The 18800-nt window shown below is 50.4% G+C and overlaps 8 protein-coding genes across 8 annotated transcripts; 3 read left to right on the top strand and 5 right to left on the bottom strand.

The window, feature by feature from the left end:
- Positions 1 to 87: 87 nt before the first annotated feature.
- On the top strand, positions 88 to 6899 carry DACRYDRAFT_113489 (uncharacterized protein; the record flags this gene model as incomplete). The annotated part of the gene is made up of 18 exons (XM_040769637.1): positions 88 to 203; positions 254 to 458; positions 525 to 1210; positions 1259 to 1578; positions 1636 to 1707; positions 1761 to 2118; positions 2167 to 2348; positions 2401 to 2455; positions 2504 to 3002; positions 3057 to 3653; positions 3703 to 4105; positions 4156 to 4470; positions 4517 to 4665; positions 4714 to 4927; positions 4974 to 5546; positions 5591 to 5957; positions 6019 to 6459; positions 6521 to 6899. 18 exons carry the CDS (start codon positions 88 to 90, stop codon positions 6786 to 6788), a joined length of 5820 nt encoding a protein of 1939 aa, XP_040632235.1. The 3' UTR covers positions 6789 to 6899.
- A 122-nt stretch (positions 6900 to 7021) lies between these two features.
- On the top strand, positions 7022 to 7951 carry DACRYDRAFT_19877 (IGPD-domain-containing protein). The gene is made up of 5 exons (XM_040771697.1): positions 7022 to 7190; positions 7243 to 7330; positions 7381 to 7478; positions 7542 to 7726; positions 7777 to 7951. Exons 1-5 carry the CDS (start codon positions 7047 to 7049, stop codon positions 7871 to 7873), a joined length of 612 nt encoding a protein of 203 aa, XP_040632234.1. The 5' UTR covers positions 7022 to 7046; the 3' UTR covers positions 7874 to 7951.
- A 149-nt stretch (positions 7952 to 8100) lies between these two features.
- DACRYDRAFT_29558 (uncharacterized protein) lies at positions 8101 to 9012 on the bottom strand (the record flags this gene model as incomplete). Its single annotated transcript, XM_040774316.1, has 1 exon — positions 8101 to 9012. A coding segment is annotated over one exon (912 nt), but the record flags the coding sequence as incomplete, so codon positions are not given.
- A 312-nt stretch (positions 9013 to 9324) lies between these two features.
- Positions 9325 to 10408, bottom strand: DACRYDRAFT_19876 (ARF/SAR). The gene is made up of 8 exons (XM_040771696.1): positions 10321 to 10408; positions 10211 to 10269; positions 10094 to 10154; positions 9980 to 10045; positions 9698 to 9930; positions 9570 to 9648; positions 9495 to 9517; positions 9325 to 9445 (listed from the first exon to the last, which is right to left on the bottom strand). The coding sequence occupies exons 1-8, from the start codon at positions 10361 to 10363 to the stop codon at positions 9440 to 9442; spliced, it is 570 nt and encodes a 189-aa protein (XP_040632232.1). The 5' UTR covers positions 10364 to 10408; the 3' UTR covers positions 9325 to 9439.
- A 128-nt stretch (positions 10409 to 10536) lies between these two features.
- On the bottom strand, positions 10537 to 11711 carry DACRYDRAFT_61815 (ribosomal protein L3). The gene is made up of 5 exons (XM_040775681.1): positions 11465 to 11711; positions 11210 to 11414; positions 11097 to 11157; positions 10937 to 11048; positions 10537 to 10890 (listed from the first exon to the last, which is right to left on the bottom strand). The coding sequence occupies exons 1-5, from the start codon at positions 11516 to 11518 to the stop codon at positions 10555 to 10557; spliced, it is 768 nt and encodes a 255-aa protein (XP_040632231.1). The 5' UTR covers positions 11519 to 11711; the 3' UTR covers positions 10537 to 10554.
- A 254-nt stretch (positions 11712 to 11965) lies between these two features.
- DACRYDRAFT_19875 (glia maturation factor beta) lies at positions 11966 to 12842 on the bottom strand. Its single transcript, XM_040771695.1, has 6 exons — positions 12801 to 12842; positions 12661 to 12751; positions 12531 to 12608; positions 12305 to 12468; positions 12237 to 12251; positions 11966 to 12181 (listed from the first exon to the last, which is right to left on the bottom strand). The coding sequence occupies exons 1-6, from the start codon at positions 12801 to 12803 to the stop codon at positions 12113 to 12115; spliced, it is 420 nt and encodes a 139-aa protein (XP_040632230.1). The 5' UTR covers positions 12804 to 12842; the 3' UTR covers positions 11966 to 12112.
- Positions 12843 to 12861: 19 nt separating this feature from the next.
- Positions 12862 to 15093, bottom strand: DACRYDRAFT_19874 (MFS general substrate transporter). The gene is made up of 4 exons (XM_040771694.1): positions 14792 to 15093; positions 14602 to 14741; positions 13700 to 14541; positions 12862 to 13646 (listed from the first exon to the last, which is right to left on the bottom strand). Exons 1-4 carry the CDS (start codon positions 14937 to 14939, stop codon positions 13004 to 13006), a joined length of 1773 nt encoding a protein of 590 aa, XP_040632229.1. The 5' UTR covers positions 14940 to 15093; the 3' UTR covers positions 12862 to 13003.
- Positions 15094 to 15744: 651 nt separating this feature from the next.
- Positions 15745 to 18644, top strand: DACRYDRAFT_19873 (MFS general substrate transporter). The gene is made up of 6 exons (XM_040771693.1): positions 15745 to 16383; positions 16434 to 16798; positions 16845 to 16962; positions 17012 to 17624; positions 17675 to 17734; positions 17785 to 18644. Exons 1-6 carry the CDS (start codon positions 15986 to 15988, stop codon positions 18544 to 18546), a joined length of 2316 nt encoding a protein of 771 aa, XP_040632228.1. The 5' UTR covers positions 15745 to 15985; the 3' UTR covers positions 18547 to 18644.
- Positions 18645 to 18800: the final 156 nt, after the last annotated feature.

The following is an 18800-nucleotide window of genomic DNA, read 5'->3' as shown; positions in this document are numbered from 1 at the left end:
AGGGGCGGACGCAAACGAAAAAAAAAGGCTGTCGGAACCAAAATGTGTGGCATTGGGGCGAGAGATATATAAAACCACGACCGTACCATGGTCACCTTTAGCCCGCGGGGAGCGCATTCGCCCCCGACAACTGATTCCGCGGCCACAAGTCTCTGGAGCATATTTCGGTCACATGTCACGGCGAGTTCTTATTCCCTTGTCAGGTAATTGTTTGTTGACTGGACGGGTTCAACGTCCGTTCTTAATTATACAGACTAGATCGCCTTCTTACGTTATTAGATACCGGTTCGTCCTCTGAGATCAGGGCAACTGCTGCAGATCAGATTGGCCAGCTCGCGGCAACGAGTATAAGGAGAGATGCTGGAGTCGAAGATGTGCTGCTTGATGCAGGGAAAGTCGTTGTTGGGAAAACCACCGCCTCTGACGACTGGCAAGAAGTCCTGAGTGTCGTCGGAAGAGTTCGTAGCTACTACATTTATCTGGCTTGCCATATCGTCCACTGATGCGCTCTTCTTGATTAATAGGTTCTACCCTATCTGCGTTCCAAGTCATCGGAAACCCGTTCTGCTGCTGCTCGAGCTCTCTCGCAAATATGCACTCTCGTTCCTGTTTGGTCTCCGTACGAACATGCATTACCAGATATGGCTAATCACCAGTGCCCTGGTCCCCCTTTCCCTGCTTTTTCACTTGCCAGCGTTCTCCGTGCATCTCCGCTATTGCTTGCCAGTTCCGGTGAAGAATACGGCAAAGGGTTATGGTTGGGAACACCAGCAGATGTAGATCGTGCTCGCAAGGAGGCGCTCGGTCGCCTCGGCTTAGGATTTCTGGAAACCGTGGATGGCGAATGGACTCAAGGTCTTGTTCAGCAGGAAGATGTTAAGATGGAGATTCCCGAGGAGAAAATCGCCCTTGATACTCACAGTACTATCGCAGAGTCGGAGTCTCCTGTTCCCGAATCGACCATTGGCCCCGTAGTCGAAAGAAGAACGCCACAGAGACCAACGAGCAAACCATCTCCTCCTCCACCATCTTCTGGGCATGGATTGAGTCTGGAACCTGAGATCAAGTCTTCCCCCTCTCCTGCTCCTGATGTTGACAGAACAATTCTTTCCGCCAGAGAGCTCAATCGCTTGAAGAGAAAACGCAAGCCCGGGAACCCAGGAATTGTGGCACCATCCGCGTCGAAGCAGGGCAATGATCCACATGCGAAGTGTGTTCCTCATTATCCGATAGACTAGAACCTGATGCTGGTTGATAGAGTCCGAGTAGTTGCTTCGCCTTCCGACGGTCATCCAGAAACTCGTCCAATGCACAGGCGACAGGAGGATGTGCAGAAGTCTGATGTAGCAACTCTCTCTGGGGAGGAAAACCCATGCGGTGGAGGTGCTGTCAGTGTGAAGCATAATATTGCCAAAGGAACACGTGTGTTAACGGTATCTGAGGGAGTCTGGGTGTGGCAAGGGGTGGTGGATATACTGGAAGTCGACCTCTTGAATCCCAATTGGGAGGTGCGCCATGGCGCGGCCTTAGGGTTGAGAGAAGTGGTGAGGACTCAGGGAGCTTCTGGTGGCATGCAAGGTATGTACGCTTCCAGCTATAATCATAAGGCTTCGCTAACCGCAGGGAATATTCAAGTTGGATTTCTAACCGAACAGAACGCCTATGAACATGAACGGTGGTGCAATGAGATAGCAGCAAAGCTGCTTTGTGTGTTCGCCCTTGACCGATTTGGTGACTTTGTGTCTGACTCGGTGAGTCAGTTCCACAGCCGGCCTCTGCGTGCGTCCTGAATGACACGGGAATCAAGGCCGTGGCACCCGTGCGAGAGTCCGCGTCTCAGTCTCTTGCTTCTCTTTTGCTCCACATGCCATTACGGAGCGTTCGCCACGTACACGAGATTCTGCTGGATATGGTACATCAGAGTTTCTCGGAAGATGACGCGAAGGAGATCTTTCGAAAGTCATCTACGCAGAGTCGCTTGGAACAACGCATATGGGAGGTCATGCACGCTGGACTTCTTGGAATCAAGTACGAAGTGGCCGTGAGAAGGGATTTGATACAGCCGGATGGGCAGGGCAAAGAAGTCTTGCAGGGTGTCGTCGATGTCGCCATCATCGGGTATGATGTCCGCATTTCCCAGTATTGTTGCGCGCTCACAGAGTGAAGACTCAAGGACTCCAATGATGATGTGCAATCCGAGGCTGCCACATGCCTGCTCCCCATAGTCACTGAGCTGGTGGTTTATATGCCGGATCAACTCGAAACTGTCCTGAGTATACTTTGGGATGCTTTCGTAGACATGAAGGACGATCTTGGGTCCAGCATTGCCGCTGTGATGCAACTATTGGGTATTTGAACTTTTTACACGCCCGACCTGCGTCCACTAACCCTGGGATGCAGGCAAGCTGATGTCGTTCAGTGAAGTTATCGGAGTAGTCGTCCGAGATGATGCGGAGTATGCCCTAGTTCTACTGTTTTCATCATCTTTCTCATCTCACCCCAGTCACCCTCTGCGCGATCGTATATCTGTCCTGTATCCACTCTTCAGGCACACTTTACCCAGTGTGCGTCTATCGGTGATCAAAACCCTTCAATCCTTTCTCGATATACCGGCTCTCACACCCGACTGGATATCCGAGCCATTATTGCGGCTTCTGTTCCAAGATATCGTTCTTGAAGAGAGAACCGACATACGTCAATCAAGCATGGCGGCTTGGCGTTCTGCTATTCAGCTACTCAACTCACATGCGAAATTGGAAGGCGTGACGCAAATGGTGCTACAAGCATGGTTTGAACTGGTCTTGACGCCATTGGGAACACCAATTGATGCAGCATTGTTGTTCTCAGCTGTCGTCAGCGGTCGAGATGGCCTGTCTACCTATAACGTTGATAAAAGCATGCTTGCGCAGGATTTTTCCCTCATATCTGTGGACGCTATTCTGCAGAACAAGCTTGCTGGAGCCGAGAGCCTTGCATATCTCATGCATGCATGGTCCGGGTCGGTGAGTCCAAGTTATTCCTGACTAAACATCGGTGATAAATAGATCTATCTCCAGTCGCGTTCAACAACATTCCTTCCGATCCTGGACCACTACATGAGATCCCCGAGCGTGTTGCAAAGAAGCATTTCTTCTGTCATTCTGGAGGAATGGGCTCGATGTGACTTGGCAATCCAATCAAACGGTCCAGAGCCAAACTCGCTGGTATCACCTTTGGGTGCGCAACTGCTGGACATGCTGGAAACCGGCCCACCGCTCTCATACTATGAGATGACCATGGATATTTCTCGATTGAAAACTGAATATCAAGCGTTTGTGGATACTCTTCGGAAGGATCCGAAAATTCCTAAAGACAAAATACCGATAATCCCTCCTGCAAGCTCTCCCAATGACCCATTTACCGTGGACGTTGTTCATGATATCACTGGGTCGAAGTTTGACCTCCTCAGACCTTTTCTCGCTCGGAGGAAGAAAGATCTCGCTGCTCTGGAAGACAAGAGGCAGCTTCTTGCTTCGAATACTGCGCGATACATCAGCAAGAAAGAAGAACTCGACGTCCGTCTGTTTGCGTCGGTTGGAAGCGCTACTGTTGCGGTCGGTGTTGTTCCTTCGCGACTCAATCCTCTCGTTCGAAGCTTGATGAATGGCGTACGGGTAAGCACGCCAATATCATGATAATTGCTGCAAGCTGATTATTGATTAGTTTGAGAAGAACGAATTATTGCAGATCCGTTTTGCGAGAGCCATTGCTACGTTCGTCCGTCGAGGGTTCCTCAACACTGCTCCTGTTCCTAGTGCGGTCAGCGCCAAAGTTGTGAAAAATCTCTGTACCTTTTTATGCCAGGACGATTCCAAGACACCAATTTTCGATCTTCGCATACGTGACGGAATACTCACTGTGTCACCTGGCTTATCCACATATAAAGGTCTGAAGCACAAGGAAGATGATAGCCATACCGCCTCGGATAATAATCTGAAATTGCAGAGGCGAGGCTGTGAGTCTGCGTTGAGACAACTGGCTCAACTATTTGGTCCGGACCTCATGCAGGGTGTTCCCGCCCTCTGGGAAGTAATGGGACGCAACATCACAGAAACTTTCAAAGATGGTGAGCTGCTGATTCGGGATGAACTCAGCATGATCTGATAATCTACTTAGAAGACAGTGATGCTAAGATAGAGAATGACAAAGACCTGGGTCAAAGCGTCATCGATTCATTTGAAGTACTTGCAACTGTCGTTGGCAGCTTGGAACAGAGCCTCTACCCATGCATTGCCGACTTGTTGCGGAGTGTAGCAAAGGCATCAAGAAGTGCATTTGCGGTCATTCGCTTTGCGGCGGCCCGTTCGTTTGCCGCCCTCTGCGATGTTCTCACCTCCGAGGGAATGCATTGTCTGATCGAAGAAGGGCTTCCCTTCCTTGGTGACCCAAAAACGGTAACCAACCGACAGGGTGTTGTTGAGATGATATCCAGTTTGTTCGTTGTCCTTTGACATGACAACGGCTCATGCCATTACAGATGTGCTCGAAAAGCTCAACGTTAAGGCGCTGGCGTACGTGATCTTCCTCGTTGTACCGATTCTCGGTCGTATGAGCGATCCCGACGAGAACGTTCGGCTAATGGCGACGAACGTATTTGCATCTCTAGTAAAGATGGTTCCATTAGAGGTGAGACCTTCAGGTGATTAGGTCCATTGATGGGTTAACGTCTCACAGTCTGGACTGCCTGATCCTCCTGATTTTTCCCCTGATATGCTTCAACGACGCGTTGCCGAAAGGGAATTTCTGTCGCAATTACTGGATGGGACTCAAGTCCAGAATTACCCGATTCCCGTGTTGATCAAGGCAGACCTACGACCTTACCAACAGGAAGGTGTTAATTGGTTGGCGTTTCTTGCAAAGTATCATCTTCATGGTATCCTTTGCGATGGTAAGCTCGATCAACCGAGATCGTTCTTTTGCTTATCTGGTCACAGATATGGGGCTAGGGAAAACTTTGCAATCCATTTGTATTCTAGCCAGCAAACACCATGAACGAGCCGAACGGTACGCAATCACAAAATCCCCCGACTCTGTTCACCTTCCATCTCTTGTGGTTTGTCCACCCACTCTTATCGGTCACTGGTATCATGAGATTCTTACCTATACAACAAATCTCCGGCCCGTCCAATACACAGGTAACTCCAAAGATCGGCAGGGAATTCTCAGTTCGTTGTCCAAGTACGATGTTGTGATTTTGTCCTATGATGTCATTCGAAACGACATTGGTGACCTTTCCCGTTTCAGTTGGCATTACTGCATCCTTGACGAAGGACACATAATCAAGAACGGAAAAGCGAAGATCACGAAGGCTGTGAAGCAGATCCAGGCCGAGCATCGCCTGATTCTGTCCGGCACACCCATTCAGAACAATGTGCTGGAACTTTGGAGTCTATTTGACTTCCTCATGCCTGGATTTCTCGGCACAGAACAGGCTTTCAATGAGCGCTTTGGCAAGCCTATTCTTGCCAGTCGCGATAAGAAAGGTTCTGCGAAGCATCAGGAAGCGGGTATGTCCAAGCTGATGCCTTCGTCTTGGTGCTTATTCGTCTAGGTATACTTGCATTGGAGGCTCTCCACAAACAAGTCCTGCCATTCCTCTTACGTCGCTTAAAGGAGGACGTGCTGAAGGACTTGCCACCCAAGATTATCCAAGACTACTATTGCGACTTGTCGGAGCTCCAGCAGGCCTTGTACGACGACTTCGCCAAATCTCAAGGTGGTACAGAGGCGATTGAAGCCACTCAAAATGCTGGATCCAACCGACAACATGTCTTCCAATCGCTGCAGTACCTACGAAAACTGTGCAATCATCCTGCTCTTGTACTAAAAGGTACAAATGGTGTTTTATTCAAAGGCAAACTCGTTCAAGCTGGAGATGCCAGAAAGCTAGAAAATGCTCCCAAGTTGCTAGCGCTAAGGTAGGCACCGGCTACATTATCTCAACGCACCCATCTTTGATTCTCGTAACACTACATATAGGCAGATTCTCACAGACTGTGGCGTTGGCACATCGGACGAGGAGGATTACAGCGGCTCGCTCACGACAGCATCTCAGCATCGAGTCCTTATCTTTTGTCAGATGAAAGAGATGATCGATATAATCGAGAAAGACCTTTTCAGAGCGACCATGCCGACTGTGACCTACATGCGTTTGGACGGTACGACAGATGCCACGAAACGCCATGCGACGGTGCAGACTTTCAATGCTGATCCTACCATTGATTGTCTTCTGCTCACAACACACGTCGGAGGTCTGGGCTTGAATTTGACAGGGGCTGACACGGTCATCTTCGTGGAGCATGACTGGAACCCCATGAAAGATCTGCAGGCCATGGATCGGGCCCATCGACTGGGACAAAAAAAGGTCGTCAACGTTTACCGGTTGATTACTAAGGGCACGCTGGAAGAGAAAATTATGGGGTGAGCACAGCTGACACGTCCAGCTATGATCAGAATTCTGATTCGTTCCTTCCTTTTGCAGCCTGCAACGATTCAAGTTGAACATCGCCAACAGTGTTGTCAATCAGCAGAATACTGATCTAACTTCGATGGACACCGATCTGGTGCTAGATCTGTTTAGACGGACAACCGATGAAGAAGATGCAGCCTCCGCAAAACGAAGGGCTGACAGAGCGCAGATGGCGCCGGTGTCGCAAAAGAGCGTCCTGGATGGGTTGGAAGAATTGCCAGCAGAAGATGAATACGCTGGATTAGACGTCGCCTCGTTCCTCAGCACACTCAAGAAATAGGGATTATGATATTTCATAGAGCACGAGTGTCGGACGGAATTTCGCTGATATTCCCACACATTGCGTGCATATGTATCTATAGTGCATTTGATTCAGAAAGACATGTCATTGCATCAATGAACTCCATACCGAAAGTTGTTCAACGGGCAGCCGAGGTCTCCGCGGAACACTCATTTCTGTAGGGGTCTCCATAGAGCAAGTGAAATTGAGGTACCGCTGCCTCCTGTTGCACTTTCGCTGTCCACATCTTCTACGACAATGTCTGATAAAACGAGTCGCTCTGCCACTGTGACCCGCAAAACAAACGAAACCGAGCTGGAGGTATTCTTGCAACTCGACAATGTCCCAGGCGTCGATCAACAGGTCATCGAAGTCTCCACAGGCATTGGATTCTTGGACCATGTTGAGCAGGCCTGCCGTTCCCCAGTGGAGACTATTTATTGACACGGACCAGATGTATCATGCGCTTGCAAAACATGGAGGGATGTCATTGACCATGAAGTGCAAGGGTGACCTATGGATTGACGATCATCATACCGCAGATGAGTTGCCCGAATGAAATAGGTCGCACCTCTGGCTTATGTTCATACACAGGACTCCGCTTTGGCTCTAGGGGAGGCCTTCAAAAAAGCATTAGGGGAGCGAAAAGGGATAAAAAGATACGGAACTGGCTTTGCTCCTCTGGATGAAGTAAGTGTACTTTGCCAATACCCTAGAAGCGCCCCCAACCTCTCAACTTGTACTTCTTCGTAGGCCCTGGCGAGAGCTGTCGTTGATATCTCGTCGCGTCCCTTCTGCGTGACAGAGCTTGGCCTCAGGAGAGAGAAGATTGGAGAGCTGTCGACGGAAATGATTCCTCACATATTGCACTCCTTTGCGATAGCCTCTGGGGTGACGATGCATGTGGACGTGTTAAGGGGTGAAAATGACCACCATAGGCGAGTGCAAAAGGGGCCACTTCTGTCATTTGTCTCACTAAAATCTCAAGAGCCGAGTCTGCGTTCAAAGCACTCGCATTGGCCATAAAACAAGCCGTTGAGCGTACTGGAGGTAACGATGTACCCAGCACGAAGGGGGTTTTGTAACGAGCGACCTTTCTACCATCTAGAGCATCTTTCCACCCCATAATTCTGCGTGTCCGGGTAATCATCCATACAACATACAACATTAAAAGGATATATCGAGTTGTACACTCTATTTGTGCGATTGGATGACTACAACTCTGTTGGTTCGTCCAACCTCTTCAATCACAATATCGTGTTGGCTAGGACGCCTGTACGCCGGTAACGCGTTCGGCCTGATCACGCAGAACCTTCAAGCGTTCTTCCTGCTTGCGGCGCTGGGCCATGTCTGCATTGATATTGAAGTGAGCGTTGGAGATCTGGCTGTACAGTTCTCCAGCGGTCAGAGCAGCCAAGGGTCGCGTGAATGTGCCGGTAATTGAAGTTGTCAAACGGTCAGTGTCGACTTGGACAGGGTGATGCGCTCGTAAGGCATACACAAGGCTGAATCGATATGGGCTGTCGTCCAAATTTGACACAACCACTCGATGGCCACCGGGGTTGTATTTGTGATTCGTCAAGCGAGCCAGTGTTTCCCCAGCGAGAATGGTCGCAGTGAGCCTGCCAGGCGCCGCTTGATGTTCCTCGATGGCATACCACGCATTGGCGTAGGGATCCCACACTTCAAGACCATGCGAGGAGCCAACGACCAGTGAAAGTAAGCCCAGATCTCGATGTCGCTCCGCCACTATTCGCCTATCTCGTAACCCAGGTTCGTTCCCGAGCGGTGTCCCTGCACCTCGTTCATAGCGAAACATACGTAACAACGTGGCTACTCGCTGTCCAGAAGGTGGCAAAGTCGCACATGGCGCGACCATGTCACGCAGGTCATCGTTTTCGAGACAGAGACTGCTGGAGATGTCTTGGATCACATCGAGCATGATCCTACCACACAACTCCCAACATATAGCAGCTCTTTGACGGAGATCTTCGGGCGTGGTGTCCGCAGTCCTGATGGTGATCATTTCTTTCTCTCCTGTGACGCGATTGTAACCGTCTTCAGAACCCTCTGTGCCTCGGATGAACTGCTCTTTGTAAGAAAGCGGCGAGTTGAAAAAGGATGCCGAAGCTTCAAAGAGACCACTATAAGCTTGCACGAAATCGTGTACGGATACTCCACCAATGGGTGGTGCATCCTCTGAGAGATCGAGAGGGGCCCATCCACGTACGGCGAAGCGTCGACAATCGTCGGGTGTGAAATATGACACTCGAAGTGCTCTTGGAGGAGGGGGGCCGGACGGAGGGGAGAATTGAGCAATGGGCATGTGTGAAATCAGTAATCGATGCGAGATGGCACGGTGAACTAGAAGAGGACAGGATGGGTTGATACAGCAAGATGCATGAACTTAAGTATGGGTGTTCCAGGGCTGTGCGGCTGTGCGCGAGTCACCTGTAGGACGATGTGCCTAGCGTCCAACAAAACCGATCATGTCGGTGCGCAATATGTGACGCCTTTGGCATGTTTATTGAGAGCGATAGTGTATGCTAAGACAACACAAGGATAATGCCAGCGGAGAAGAAAGGAATCAGCAAATGGGAAGGTTGGACTGAGCGCGGGGACTTGAAGCCGTACATGTATCCCTACCACATTTACATCTAGGGCGAACATCAGTTTCAGGTCTCTCAATGAACGCAGGATGCTCACATATTGAGACAGCCAACGAAAACCTGCGAGAAACAGTTCAATGACCGCAAAAAGGCCAGAGACCAACAGGCGTACCTTCCCCGTATCCCTGCCTCATAACAACCGAGCACATGAACAGTTCAATGGGGCGGATGTCCTTCAAAGGAATCTTGCCCTATAGTCTGATTAACACATTTCGTCTATGATTGATGACAATGGCGCACCTTGCCGGTCGTCTGATAAAGGCCCAGATGGTGTCGAAGCTCCTCCTCACTCACTGCACCGACAGCGTCGATCTTGTTCCCTAGGATGAGGAAAGGCACCTTGCTTAACTCCTCAATAGAAAGCAGAGCATCCAATTCTGCCTTTGCCTCTGCAAATCGCTCTGTATCGGCACTATCGACGAGGAACACGATACCATCGACTTCAGGAAAATAGTCACGCCAGAGACGCCGTGCTATCAGCGCATCAGGTACCAGACGCTAATTTGAACGAACCACACTCACCTTGGGTGTGGCCACCGAGATCGTAGGTCGTGAACTTAACCGACCCAATGGCAAGCTCTTCGGATGCTAGAAATCGAGTGAGAACACACGCTATCGGTGACAAAGCGAACACACTGGGGTGAAGAGTGGGCTGCAGGGTAGCCAGACGGTCGTTCTTCAACATATGCAAAAGTGTCTAGCCAGGATGTTTGCATGTTGCGAATCAATGTGGAATAATATCGCCGAACTCACAGTTTTGCCCGCATTATCGAGCCCGAGGAAGAGGATTTTGGCGTTCTTGTGCAACAGCCCTGCATGTGCAAACTGAGAAATGCGGGAAGGCTTAAACATGCAGGACGTACCCAATTGGCTCAAGACGTCGTAAAACCAGTTCAAAATCCACATTGTAGAGTGATGTGAAGATATACTAAGTTGTGAGGAGAGTGTCACTAATGCTGAAATGCCCACGGAACCCGACAAGGGGCGACACGCAGCTTAGGGCAAGCCGCTTATGTAATCAAGTTAGTCTTTTCGGCCACATATTCCCAGCATCTTTTGCCCAAGTCTCATGTCAACGAATAGAATTAATCGCACATTTAGTCTCTGGCTAAAAAAGGATCTCTACTTAGTGTGGGAGAATTGAGAATAGGTGGTAAGGACTTCGCAAGTTCCGCCGTTCCTGCAGGGAATGGCAACCCTGCCACAGGCAAGACCTGGAGGCCCCTGGCCGCATTCACCATCGCTTCGCAATGCATCTTCTTCACCGCATCTCTCACCAAAACATAGCCACCGTCGTGGCCAGGTACGCATCCTTTGACATATATGAGGTCCAAAGTTGTATCGATCCGGACCACAAACATATTCTGTGTTGTGATGCGGTCCCCTCCCATTCGCCCCGCCATCTTCTTGCCGGGGAACACACGACCCGGATCCTGTATCATCCATTAGAGTAGCTCGAGGAAATAGTGAAGTACCTACCTGATGCTGTCCCGTGGAACCTTGAGATCGATGCGATATGGACACGCCATGACTAGCGCGCAAGCCCCCAAATCCCCATTTCTTCATAGTGCCTTGAAAACCTTTGCCGATCCTATAATGAAGTCAGCGCCCAGTGCCACGCACAGTCCGACGAACATACGATGTACCAGTGCAATCGACAAACTGCCCCGGTACAAAATGTGCAGAAGACAAAGTTGTGCCTGTAAACGTGGTTAGAGGGACTAATGGCCTTTGAGGTTGACTTCTTCAGACCTGGCTCGAGTAATGCATCTTCCGTCACCTCAAATTCTCGTACTACATGTTTGTTCGTCACGCCCGCCTTAGCAAAATGACCCTGCATAGCCTTTTTGGTTGTCTTAGCGGTCCGGTCTGAACTTGCTACTTGCACCGCGTGATACCATTCCAAAGACGCTTTTTTCCTCTTTGAGATGGTAGCCGTAACTTGACAGTGATCCACCTAGCGCGCAAGCATTTGCCTCTATAGAAAACATGAGATGTGTGGCATACCTGAAGGACTGTGACGGGTATCCTGACTCCGTGATCATCCCAGAGGGACATCATTCCCCTCTTGACCGCAACGAGGCCAGTTCGACGGCTGCCAGGTTTCCATTCTTTCGCTGACGACTGGAGCGATTGAACATGTGCACATGTAGCGACCGCAGCCAGTGTCCGTCGATGAGTGAAAGCATCTAATACTCTAGGGAACGCACAGCGATCCGCATGCGCTCTGGTCGCAAGCAGGCGCAGAGCAGCCATACACTGGGTAGTAAGGAGATGAGCACTGTTTGTTCTTAGGCCCGGAATCAGAACAGCCAAGATGAACGCAAACTGGCGACCCTGAAGTTTCTTCACTTTTCGCTGCTTCAGAAACAACAACCCGTCCACTCTGAACATGTACGACCGGACGGCATTCTGGCATGCGTAGAAGAACATTGTCTGGTTTAAAGAACTCCATCTCAGCTGCAATTCCAATGGGACGGGGCGTCAGGCCTCTCAGACAGCTTACAGGATCTATGCTGTACATAGTCAACTCGTACCTAGCATGTACTGAACCCCCAAACAAGCGATGACTAGATATGCTATCACTTCGTGTCTATTGATACAATGCATGCGCTTTCAGTATGGCATGACATGCATATCCCCTAATTGATGGAGCTAAGTCAAGAGCTTCGCATCGATGGCGTCCTTCGTGAGCGACTCGGTACCGTCCCTAATCTCGATTATCTATCCCATTTTTTTACTCATTCAGACTCATAAACACAAGACAGCCGTAACTTGCCTTTGAAACATCAGCCTGATACACAGCATTAGCGGTCCTTGTCATATTAAGATAGCAACGAAACTCACAGCATTTTGGAATTGCAAAAAAGCGCTTGCGTGCAACGTCAACATGCTGATCTCGCAGGTGGAAGGCGCCCAGTTGATCAGGATCAAAGGGAAGGACTTTCGGCCATCCCGATGCTCGAGCTCATATGACATCAGAACGAATCGCGGGGAATTCTCCGGCAGTTCTGCGGGAAAACGCAGGCATCAATGTTCAAGTTTGGGGAACAATACGTGAATATGCTGTTACCCTCAGCAAGGTCATCGACTGAAATGGAATCGAATACCTCTACCTCTTCCATTATCAGCTTCGATTTGTTGACTTTGACTGTGGAATAATGATGTTATGATATGTGTGTCGACTTTCGGTGCTGACATACCGATCAACGCTGCGTTACCTGCACTTCTCCTTGCAAATCGGAATTTGCGAAGAGAGTTCTTCAACTCTGTGGGTATGTCCACAGTTCCAGACTAAGACTGCTCTCAATATATAAAAAAAACGGGTTGTATTTGACTGTACCATGATTTCAGCTGATCCCAGTGGATTCTTGCTATGAGAGTTGCTTTGAAAGAAGGGGGTGGTACATCGGAGGCTGTTACACGCACTGCCTCGTGCGTTCCTGGCCCTGGTATAAAGGTGACAGACAGTACTAGGGAAATCTCGACATGGTCATGCATATGATGGGAACGATGAAAGCAACCCTACGAGACAACTCGTAAAGGCTAACGATACGCAGGCGACCCATCTGGGACCACGACCTCCTGGATGTTCTCTGCCTCCTCCAATGCCTCACGCGCTTTGCTTCTCTTGATCCGATTAACCTGATCCTCAACGAAAGCAACAAAAATAGAGCCTATCACTAAGCCTGAAATTAAGAGCCCGATGTTGACTGGAATCGGGTTACCTTGGTGCACATGGATTGTCGCGTAGTCGAGGACGGACTGCACGAGGTTGAATAAGCCAGAGGTGCATATAATGAGGCCGTACACGATGCCAAACGTTTCGAATCCGAATACTTTCGCTGCGTAATCCGAGATTGAGGTGTAAAAGAATGGTCGATAGACAACGAAAAGAGCGACATTGGCATATCCGGCGGTCAAAGAATGGGGAATAATGCCAAGGCAACCTATAACAGCTGCGAACAGCACTAGCACCGACAGTGCGAGGGGGCTCGAGGTATGGTCGAGCAATATGCCGATGAATGGAATAGATATAAGACCGCCAAGTGGAAGGGCCAAGTCAAAAAATCTGTCAATGGCGAGAGATAGCTCCCAGGATTGCAAGAGGTGTTCGTACTGCGGCCTAACAGTGGCAATAAAGTAATTGGTTCGAAGCATCTGCAGCATGACGAATAGAACAACCAGGCTTGATTGTGAAGATAAGTGATGGGAACCAAGATGAATTCACTTCGAACTCACATGAACCAGAGACTCCCAACCTGTCGCAGAGCACTCTCGCCGTGCAAGGAACCCCAAACTCCGCTAATGGCTCTCTTGTGTTCTTCCTTCTTCTGAACCCTTTCTACGGCTTGTTGTCCTATAATGGCAGATATTTGGCTAACGGCGCTGGAACGCCGTCTTTGCCTGATGTCTGCAGTGTTGCTCTTGCGACTTAGGCTCAGAAGGCCGGTATGTTCACTCGGTCCAGGCTCCACAATGCGCACGTGTCCATCCTGTTCATGGTCCACAGATGTGCTAGTGGAAGAAAGCACCCGAGCCGTTGCTGGTGGAGGTGTCAGGCCATTTATCTCGTCATCATCCACCGCTTCTTCGTGGGGGTCCAAAGTACCAGTCTCAATCTCCCTGACGATTTCGCCCATACTCTTGTAGCTTTGCTTCGGCATTATGGTAAACTGGAGAATGGTGATGGTGACTGGAACTATGCAGTAGCAAGCGAAGAAAATGGTAAGGCTGATCTTTCCCTTTCCGACTTGGTCCTCGGAATCGACCGTAGACTGGTACAGAAGGCGGTATGCGAGCCAAACGGCACTACTGGCGTCAAACGCACCAGTCACGCAACTGAGAACGAGGCCAGAATTGGTAGGAAAGGCATTGGAGAGCTGGAAGGTCGAGATAAAGATGCAGGGACCACCCAGCGCAAGTAGCAGATACCCAAGAATGAAGCCATCAAACTTGTCCACTGGTATCATAGGCGCAATAGCCAGAAGGACTGGTCCAAAGAGCAAAAACACGCAACCCACTAGACTGGTTACTTGAGGGCCAAAACGGTCGAGTATTGCCCCAACAGGTAGGGCAGCGACCTGAACGAGTTGAGGTTAAGTATACTTCCCGTTGTATATAAAGCACGCCGTCATACATACATTTGTCGTAACAGCGGCGATATTGAACATAACATTCATCCGGAGCTCTTGCTCACGGCATACCCGAACATGGGATTTGATTTCGTCCGGCGTACAAAGGTGTCTATACACACCCTCAGATACCAGAACAGGTTTCAAAGCTAACGTATGTCGATAGAAATTTAGGAAGGATCAAAACGAGCAAGCTCACCAGCGTATCCGAAAATTACCCCACTGGCAAAGAGACAGTAGATAACTGCCGATACGACCTGAGCGAATCGGAGTGATCGAGGCTCTTGAAACTGATGCAACGCTTCTCGCTGCTGCTGCTTGGGCATACGGGGCTCTTCAGTCGACATCGTTATAAGAACCACTGGGGTTTGTGGTGGCGGGTGGTAGCAGAGTGGTGGATGAGCAGAGCAGGAGGAGCCAGTCCTGCACCGTCTCCGTTGCTGATAGCCAGGTCTCAGGGCTTAAGACACTAGCTTGTTGGGATACGGCGTTCAACCTAGGCACCGACGTAGGCAAACTTGTAGCAGAGTCCCCGCACGGTGGTAATAGGATCGTCATGGCCCGGAGAGTCGGAAGAGGACCCTGCTGGAAAGCGCCCGTTCACTTGGATCTGATAAGCAACCAGCTAGTTCTTAAAGAGCGCCGTAAAGAGCTCACAAAGGTAGACAGCATGTATGCTATGTCAGTGGTTTGTATACCCTCCGCAGCGTTGTAACCCCAAGAGGGTGATTGAGGGACCCGGTGCTGACGTGGAGTGGGCTGAACAATATGAGCTGGACAGCGTGGCGTGAGACCTGGGGATATTTTGGGTGGAAGGTTGGCTTTTCCAATTCAAATGAGGCAGATTGGGATGTGCGTAGCTTAAAATACAATATTAATGGGTCACGGATTATTGAACAAATGTCAAGATTTTGATTATCTCATCTCTGTTGGCTAATTGACCGGGAGATGCCGAAGTCTGGTGATCTCTAGTGACAGGCGATGGAGGGTCGTCGGAATGAGGCCGGACAAGGCGCCCACATTTGGCGCATGGTCGGCACCTGGTCACCCGTGCTACTTATATGCAATCAGCAGTTGAATCCTATCCACCTTCTTCACCCCCCTCGCCGTTGCCGTGCTCTGCGTTCCTCGCACCGCCGTCGACGGCGTGACTAATGCTCCTCTTCTCTTTGGCGGGCGCCCTCTAACTATATACCCTCCTGTCTTCTGATCGCCTCGCCCTTTGCCGCCCTGCCTCGCTGTATCCACGACGTGGTGCTCCCTCACCCCTTTCCCGCGGCGTTCTCCGTGGAACAGGAGATTCCATCAATCTGGAAATTAGTTCGGTTGCCGACTCGTCGATCTTATCTCTCGCACTCATTTCCCCCCTCCCACACTATCCATCTCAGTCAAAATGACTGACCACAGAAGGTCGACCACATCGTCCTCTCACCTCTCTATCCATACAGGCACAAGTCGTCACTTGGTGCATAGAGCAGCGTCGAGCGACTCAACCGTCCTATTCATCGAGCCGTCCGGCCTCGCTTCCGCAGATGGTGGATGTGACACTGGCGTCGCGGAGAGCTTTGTCCCTAATATCGAGACTGATTTGTACGAGCAACTAGTATCGCCGGAAGAGGAAAGGCTGCGAATGAGGCATCGAGGACCTGCTTTAACATCGGAGACTGCTGAGGAAGAAGCCATCGTCGAGGATAGCCCTGAAGAAACCACATCCCTCCTCAACAACGGGGACGATGACGACGATGACGATTTCGAGTCGAGACCATGGTACAGACGTCCTTCCCCTTGGTGGTGAGTTTCTAAGAAATCGCGATACTGCCTTTATCTCATAATCATATAAGGCTCATTCCCACGTTGCTCGTATCGTCTACTCTTACTTCCATGACGCTAGCTCCGAAGGTAGAAGTCTACAATAAGCTCGTCTGCGCTGAGCACCGACCCGAATATTCATCGCACGATCCTCCCATTCTCATTCCGGGTGCCCCGGAAGAAGATGTTGTCGTTGGTCCGGGAGCCGGACCAGTTATTCCCGCTCATTTCGATTTCGAAAACGCTGAGGACAGCGCCGTTCTACCGAACTTCCTCCAAGAACCATATAGGTGGAAGCCGGAGCCTCCAGACTGGACAAGGAAGGGGGCCAAATCTCCATCTGCATTGTGTCGTGCTGATCCACTTGTGCAAGCTGAAGTGGCCAAGATATCGACCGGTATGTCTTTATCTCACCTCCCTCGGGCATTGGCTGATTCTAATAGCAATGACTACTCTGATGGGTTTACTAGCTGTTCTCACCACGGGCTTCTGGTCTTCCAAGTCCGATGTTTGGGGTCGTACACGGATCCTAGCTCTTAGCATTGCTGGGGTTCTAGTGACGTACGAGGTCGATATTCACCTGCCACCGAGTTAGCTTATTTCTCTCCAGTGACGCCAACTTCTTGCTTGTTGCACATGCGTCGGAATACCTACCTGGAGGATATCGTTTTCTCATTGTCGGGCCGGTGATCGACGGGCTGGTTGGTGGCATGCCCACTGCCACCGCGGCGGCTCATGCCTATGTTGGAGATAGCACGCCTCCGGAGGCTCGTGGACGAATGTTCTCACTATACGCGGGCTTGATTTTCACCGGCATTGCAATTGGACCATCTCTAGGATCCCTCCTCATCAAGTACACTGACGATCTTTTGTCCGTCTTCTACCTGACGACTCTCGGTCACATTCTCTACGCCATCGCTATCACCCTCTTTATTCCAGAGTCTCTTTCTTCAGGTGCTCAAAGGCGCATAGCTAAGAGGAACGAAGTGCGGAGACGTGCCCAGCTCGAAGAAGAGGAAGAGATATCTCGACTTCGAGTCGGCCCTCGAGGGTACATCATAACGGCATGGAGGTTCGCGAGGCCCCTGTTTGGCTTCCTTGCACCGCTGCAACTGTTCGCACCTACCAAGGTTATACCCGGCCAGGTTGGGTACGCCATCAACAAATTCGACTGGAACTTGACGTTCATGGCAACTTGCTATGGCGTCGCCGGCCTTATGATTGTGAGTTGCGCGAATCCAAGTTATTCTGTGAATTTGACAGCGTCTGGCAGGGCTTATACACGCTCAAGTTTCAGTATGCACAGAAAGCCTTCGGTTGGGATGCCCAGAAAGTAAGTTGTTTGCATGCCTATTGTAAACTAGTCATCTAATATTTTCTTAGCTTGGGTACTGGTTGAGTCTGGTTGGATGCGTCCGGGCATTCCATCTCGTCGTGATATTGCCGTTGCTGCTCAAGTTGCTACGTCCAAAGCCGGAGCAGCCCATTTCCCTGCCTCTCGAGCCTTCTGAGCCACTTCAGTCCCCCGGCGAGGCTGAAAACGGGCGATCGGTTCCACGCCATCTGGTAGACAGCGTGTCTCGCGCAGTGCAGCCAGGTGCTGTCAAACACCGTCACAGCCCCCGTTTCGACCTACACGTCGCACGGGCCTCTCTCGGGATCGAGCTTTTGTGCGAACTTGGTCAAGCGTCTGCACCCGGTCCCGCTAGCTGGACTGCCGCTACGTTGTTGGGCGCCTTTGGTGGCGGTTACAGCCCGGCTATGCAATCCCTCGCCTTGGGATTGCTGAAGAATGAAGACGAGACGGGACGTCTGTTTGGAGCGATGAGCGTGATGAGCGCACTGTGTACTCAAGTTATGGGCCCAGCCCTTTTCGGGCTGATGTTCGCTTACACCGTTGGCGTTTTTCCCAAAATGGTCTTCGTCGCGGCTTGCGTTTGTGCCGGAACAGCCTTGATCTGTCTTTTCTGCATCCGTATTCCCAAGCCCACCCCTCTCCCCGTGGTTATCGTTGCCCCGCCCAGCGGCAGCGACCGTGGCCCCATCGTACTGGAAGGAGAGCCGGCTCGCCGTATCATTGAAGGGGAACCATGTCGGGGGAGGACAATGAGTCGTGGTAACGGGAAAGCGAAGACAACGGGTTAGCACCCGTTTATTGTACCTATTACCTCATCTCTAAATTTTCTTATCGTTTATGAATGTGCATGTGTATGAACATGGTGCCTGGAAAGGGAAGAAACAACAGTATGACCTACAGGGAAATGTATAATCGATGTGTTCTTCATATTGCTCTAAGGTTACCAACAAACCACCTACAGATCCAGTACAACAAACGCGAGAATATTACACCATACGTTCATTCCCTCCCTACGAATCTGCTCTCAAGTCAGGTGACTGCT

This window comes from Dacryopinax primogenitus (genome assembly GCF_000292625.1).
Source record: "Dacryopinax primogenitus strain DJM-731 SS1 chromosome Unknown DACRYscaffold_2, whole genome shotgun sequence".
Classification (NCBI taxonomy): Eukaryota; Fungi; Basidiomycota; class Dacrymycetes; order Dacrymycetales; family Dacrymycetaceae; genus Dacryopinax; species Dacryopinax primogenitus.
The sequence above is the reverse complement of the archived record's forward strand: the minus strand, read 5'-3'. Positions and strand labels throughout refer to the sequence as shown.

What these genes read in the sequence shown, in the direction of transcription:
- DACRYDRAFT_19877 (XM_040771697.1), top strand. Translation starts at nt 7,047, where the DNA reads ATGTCTGATAAAACGAGTCGCTCTGCCACTGTGACCCGCAAAACAAAC. An exon ending in GCTTTGCTCCTCTGGATGAA is followed by an intron (nt 7,479 to 7,541) that starts GTAAGTGTACTT and finishes ACTTCTTCGTAG; the next exon opens with GCCCTGGCGAGAGCTGTCGT. An exon ending in GGTGAAAATGACCACCATAG is followed by an intron (nt 7,727 to 7,776) that starts GCGAGTGCAAAA and finishes TAAAATCTCAAG; the next exon opens with AGCCGAGTCTGCGTTCAAAG.
- DACRYDRAFT_19876 (XM_040771696.1), bottom strand. Translation starts at nt 10,363, where the DNA reads ATGTGGATTTTGAACTGGTTTTACGACGTCTTGAGCCAATTGG. An exon ending in GCAGCCCACTCTTCACCCCA is followed by an intron (nt 10,046 to 10,093) that starts GTGTGTTCGCTT and finishes CTCGATTTCTAG; the next exon opens with CATCCGAAGAGCTTGCCATT. An exon ending in TCTCGGTGGCCACACCCAAG is followed by an intron (nt 9,931 to 9,979) that starts GTGAGTGTGGTT and finishes ATGCGCTGATAG; the next exon opens with CACGGCGTCTCTGGCGTGAC.
- DACRYDRAFT_61815 (XM_040775681.1), bottom strand. Translation starts at nt 11,518, where the DNA reads ATGATGTCCCTCTGGGATGATCACGGAGTCAGGATACCCGTCACAGTC. An exon ending in GTCGATTGCACTGGTACATC is followed by an intron (nt 11,049 to 11,096) that starts GTATGTTCGTCG and finishes ACTTCATTATAG; the next exon opens with GATCGGCAAAGGTTTTCAAG. An exon ending in GTTCCACGGGACAGCATCAG is followed by an intron (nt 10,891 to 10,936) that starts GTAGGTACTTCA and finishes TGGATGATACAG; the next exon opens with GATCCGGGTCGTGTGTTCCC.
- DACRYDRAFT_19875 (XM_040771695.1), bottom strand. An exon ending in AGGTAACGCAGCGTTGATCG is followed by an intron (nt 12,609 to 12,660) that starts GTATGTCAGCAC and finishes ATTATTCCACAG; the next exon opens with TCAAAGTCAACAAATCGAAG. An exon ending in AGTCGATGACCTTGCTGAGG is followed by an intron (nt 12,469 to 12,530) that starts GTAACAGCATAT and finishes GTTTTCCCGCAG; the next exon opens with AACTGCCGGAGAATTCCCCG.
- DACRYDRAFT_19874 (XM_040771694.1), bottom strand. Translation starts at nt 14,939, where the DNA reads ATGTCGACTGAAGAGCCCCGTATGCCCAAGCAGCAGCAGCGAGAAGCG. An exon ending in GGTAATTTTCGGATACGCTG is followed by an intron (nt 14,742 to 14,791) that starts GTGAGCTTGCTC and finishes GACATACGTTAG; the next exon opens with CTTTGAAACCTGTTCTGGTA. An exon ending in TCGCCGCTGTTACGACAAAT is followed by an intron (nt 14,542 to 14,601) that starts GTATGTATGACG and finishes CAACTCGTTCAG; the next exon opens with GTCGCTGCCCTACCTGTTGG.
- DACRYDRAFT_19873 (XM_040771693.1), top strand. Translation starts at nt 15,986, where the DNA reads ATGACTGACCACAGAAGGTCGACCACATCGTCCTCTCACCTCTCTATC. An exon ending in AGACGTCCTTCCCCTTGGTG is followed by an intron (nt 16,384 to 16,433) that starts GTGAGTTTCTAA and finishes TAATCATATAAG; the next exon opens with GCTCATTCCCACGTTGCTCG. An exon ending in AGTGGCCAAGATATCGACCG is followed by an intron (nt 16,799 to 16,844) that starts GTATGTCTTTAT and finishes TGATTCTAATAG; the next exon opens with CAATGACTACTCTGATGGGT.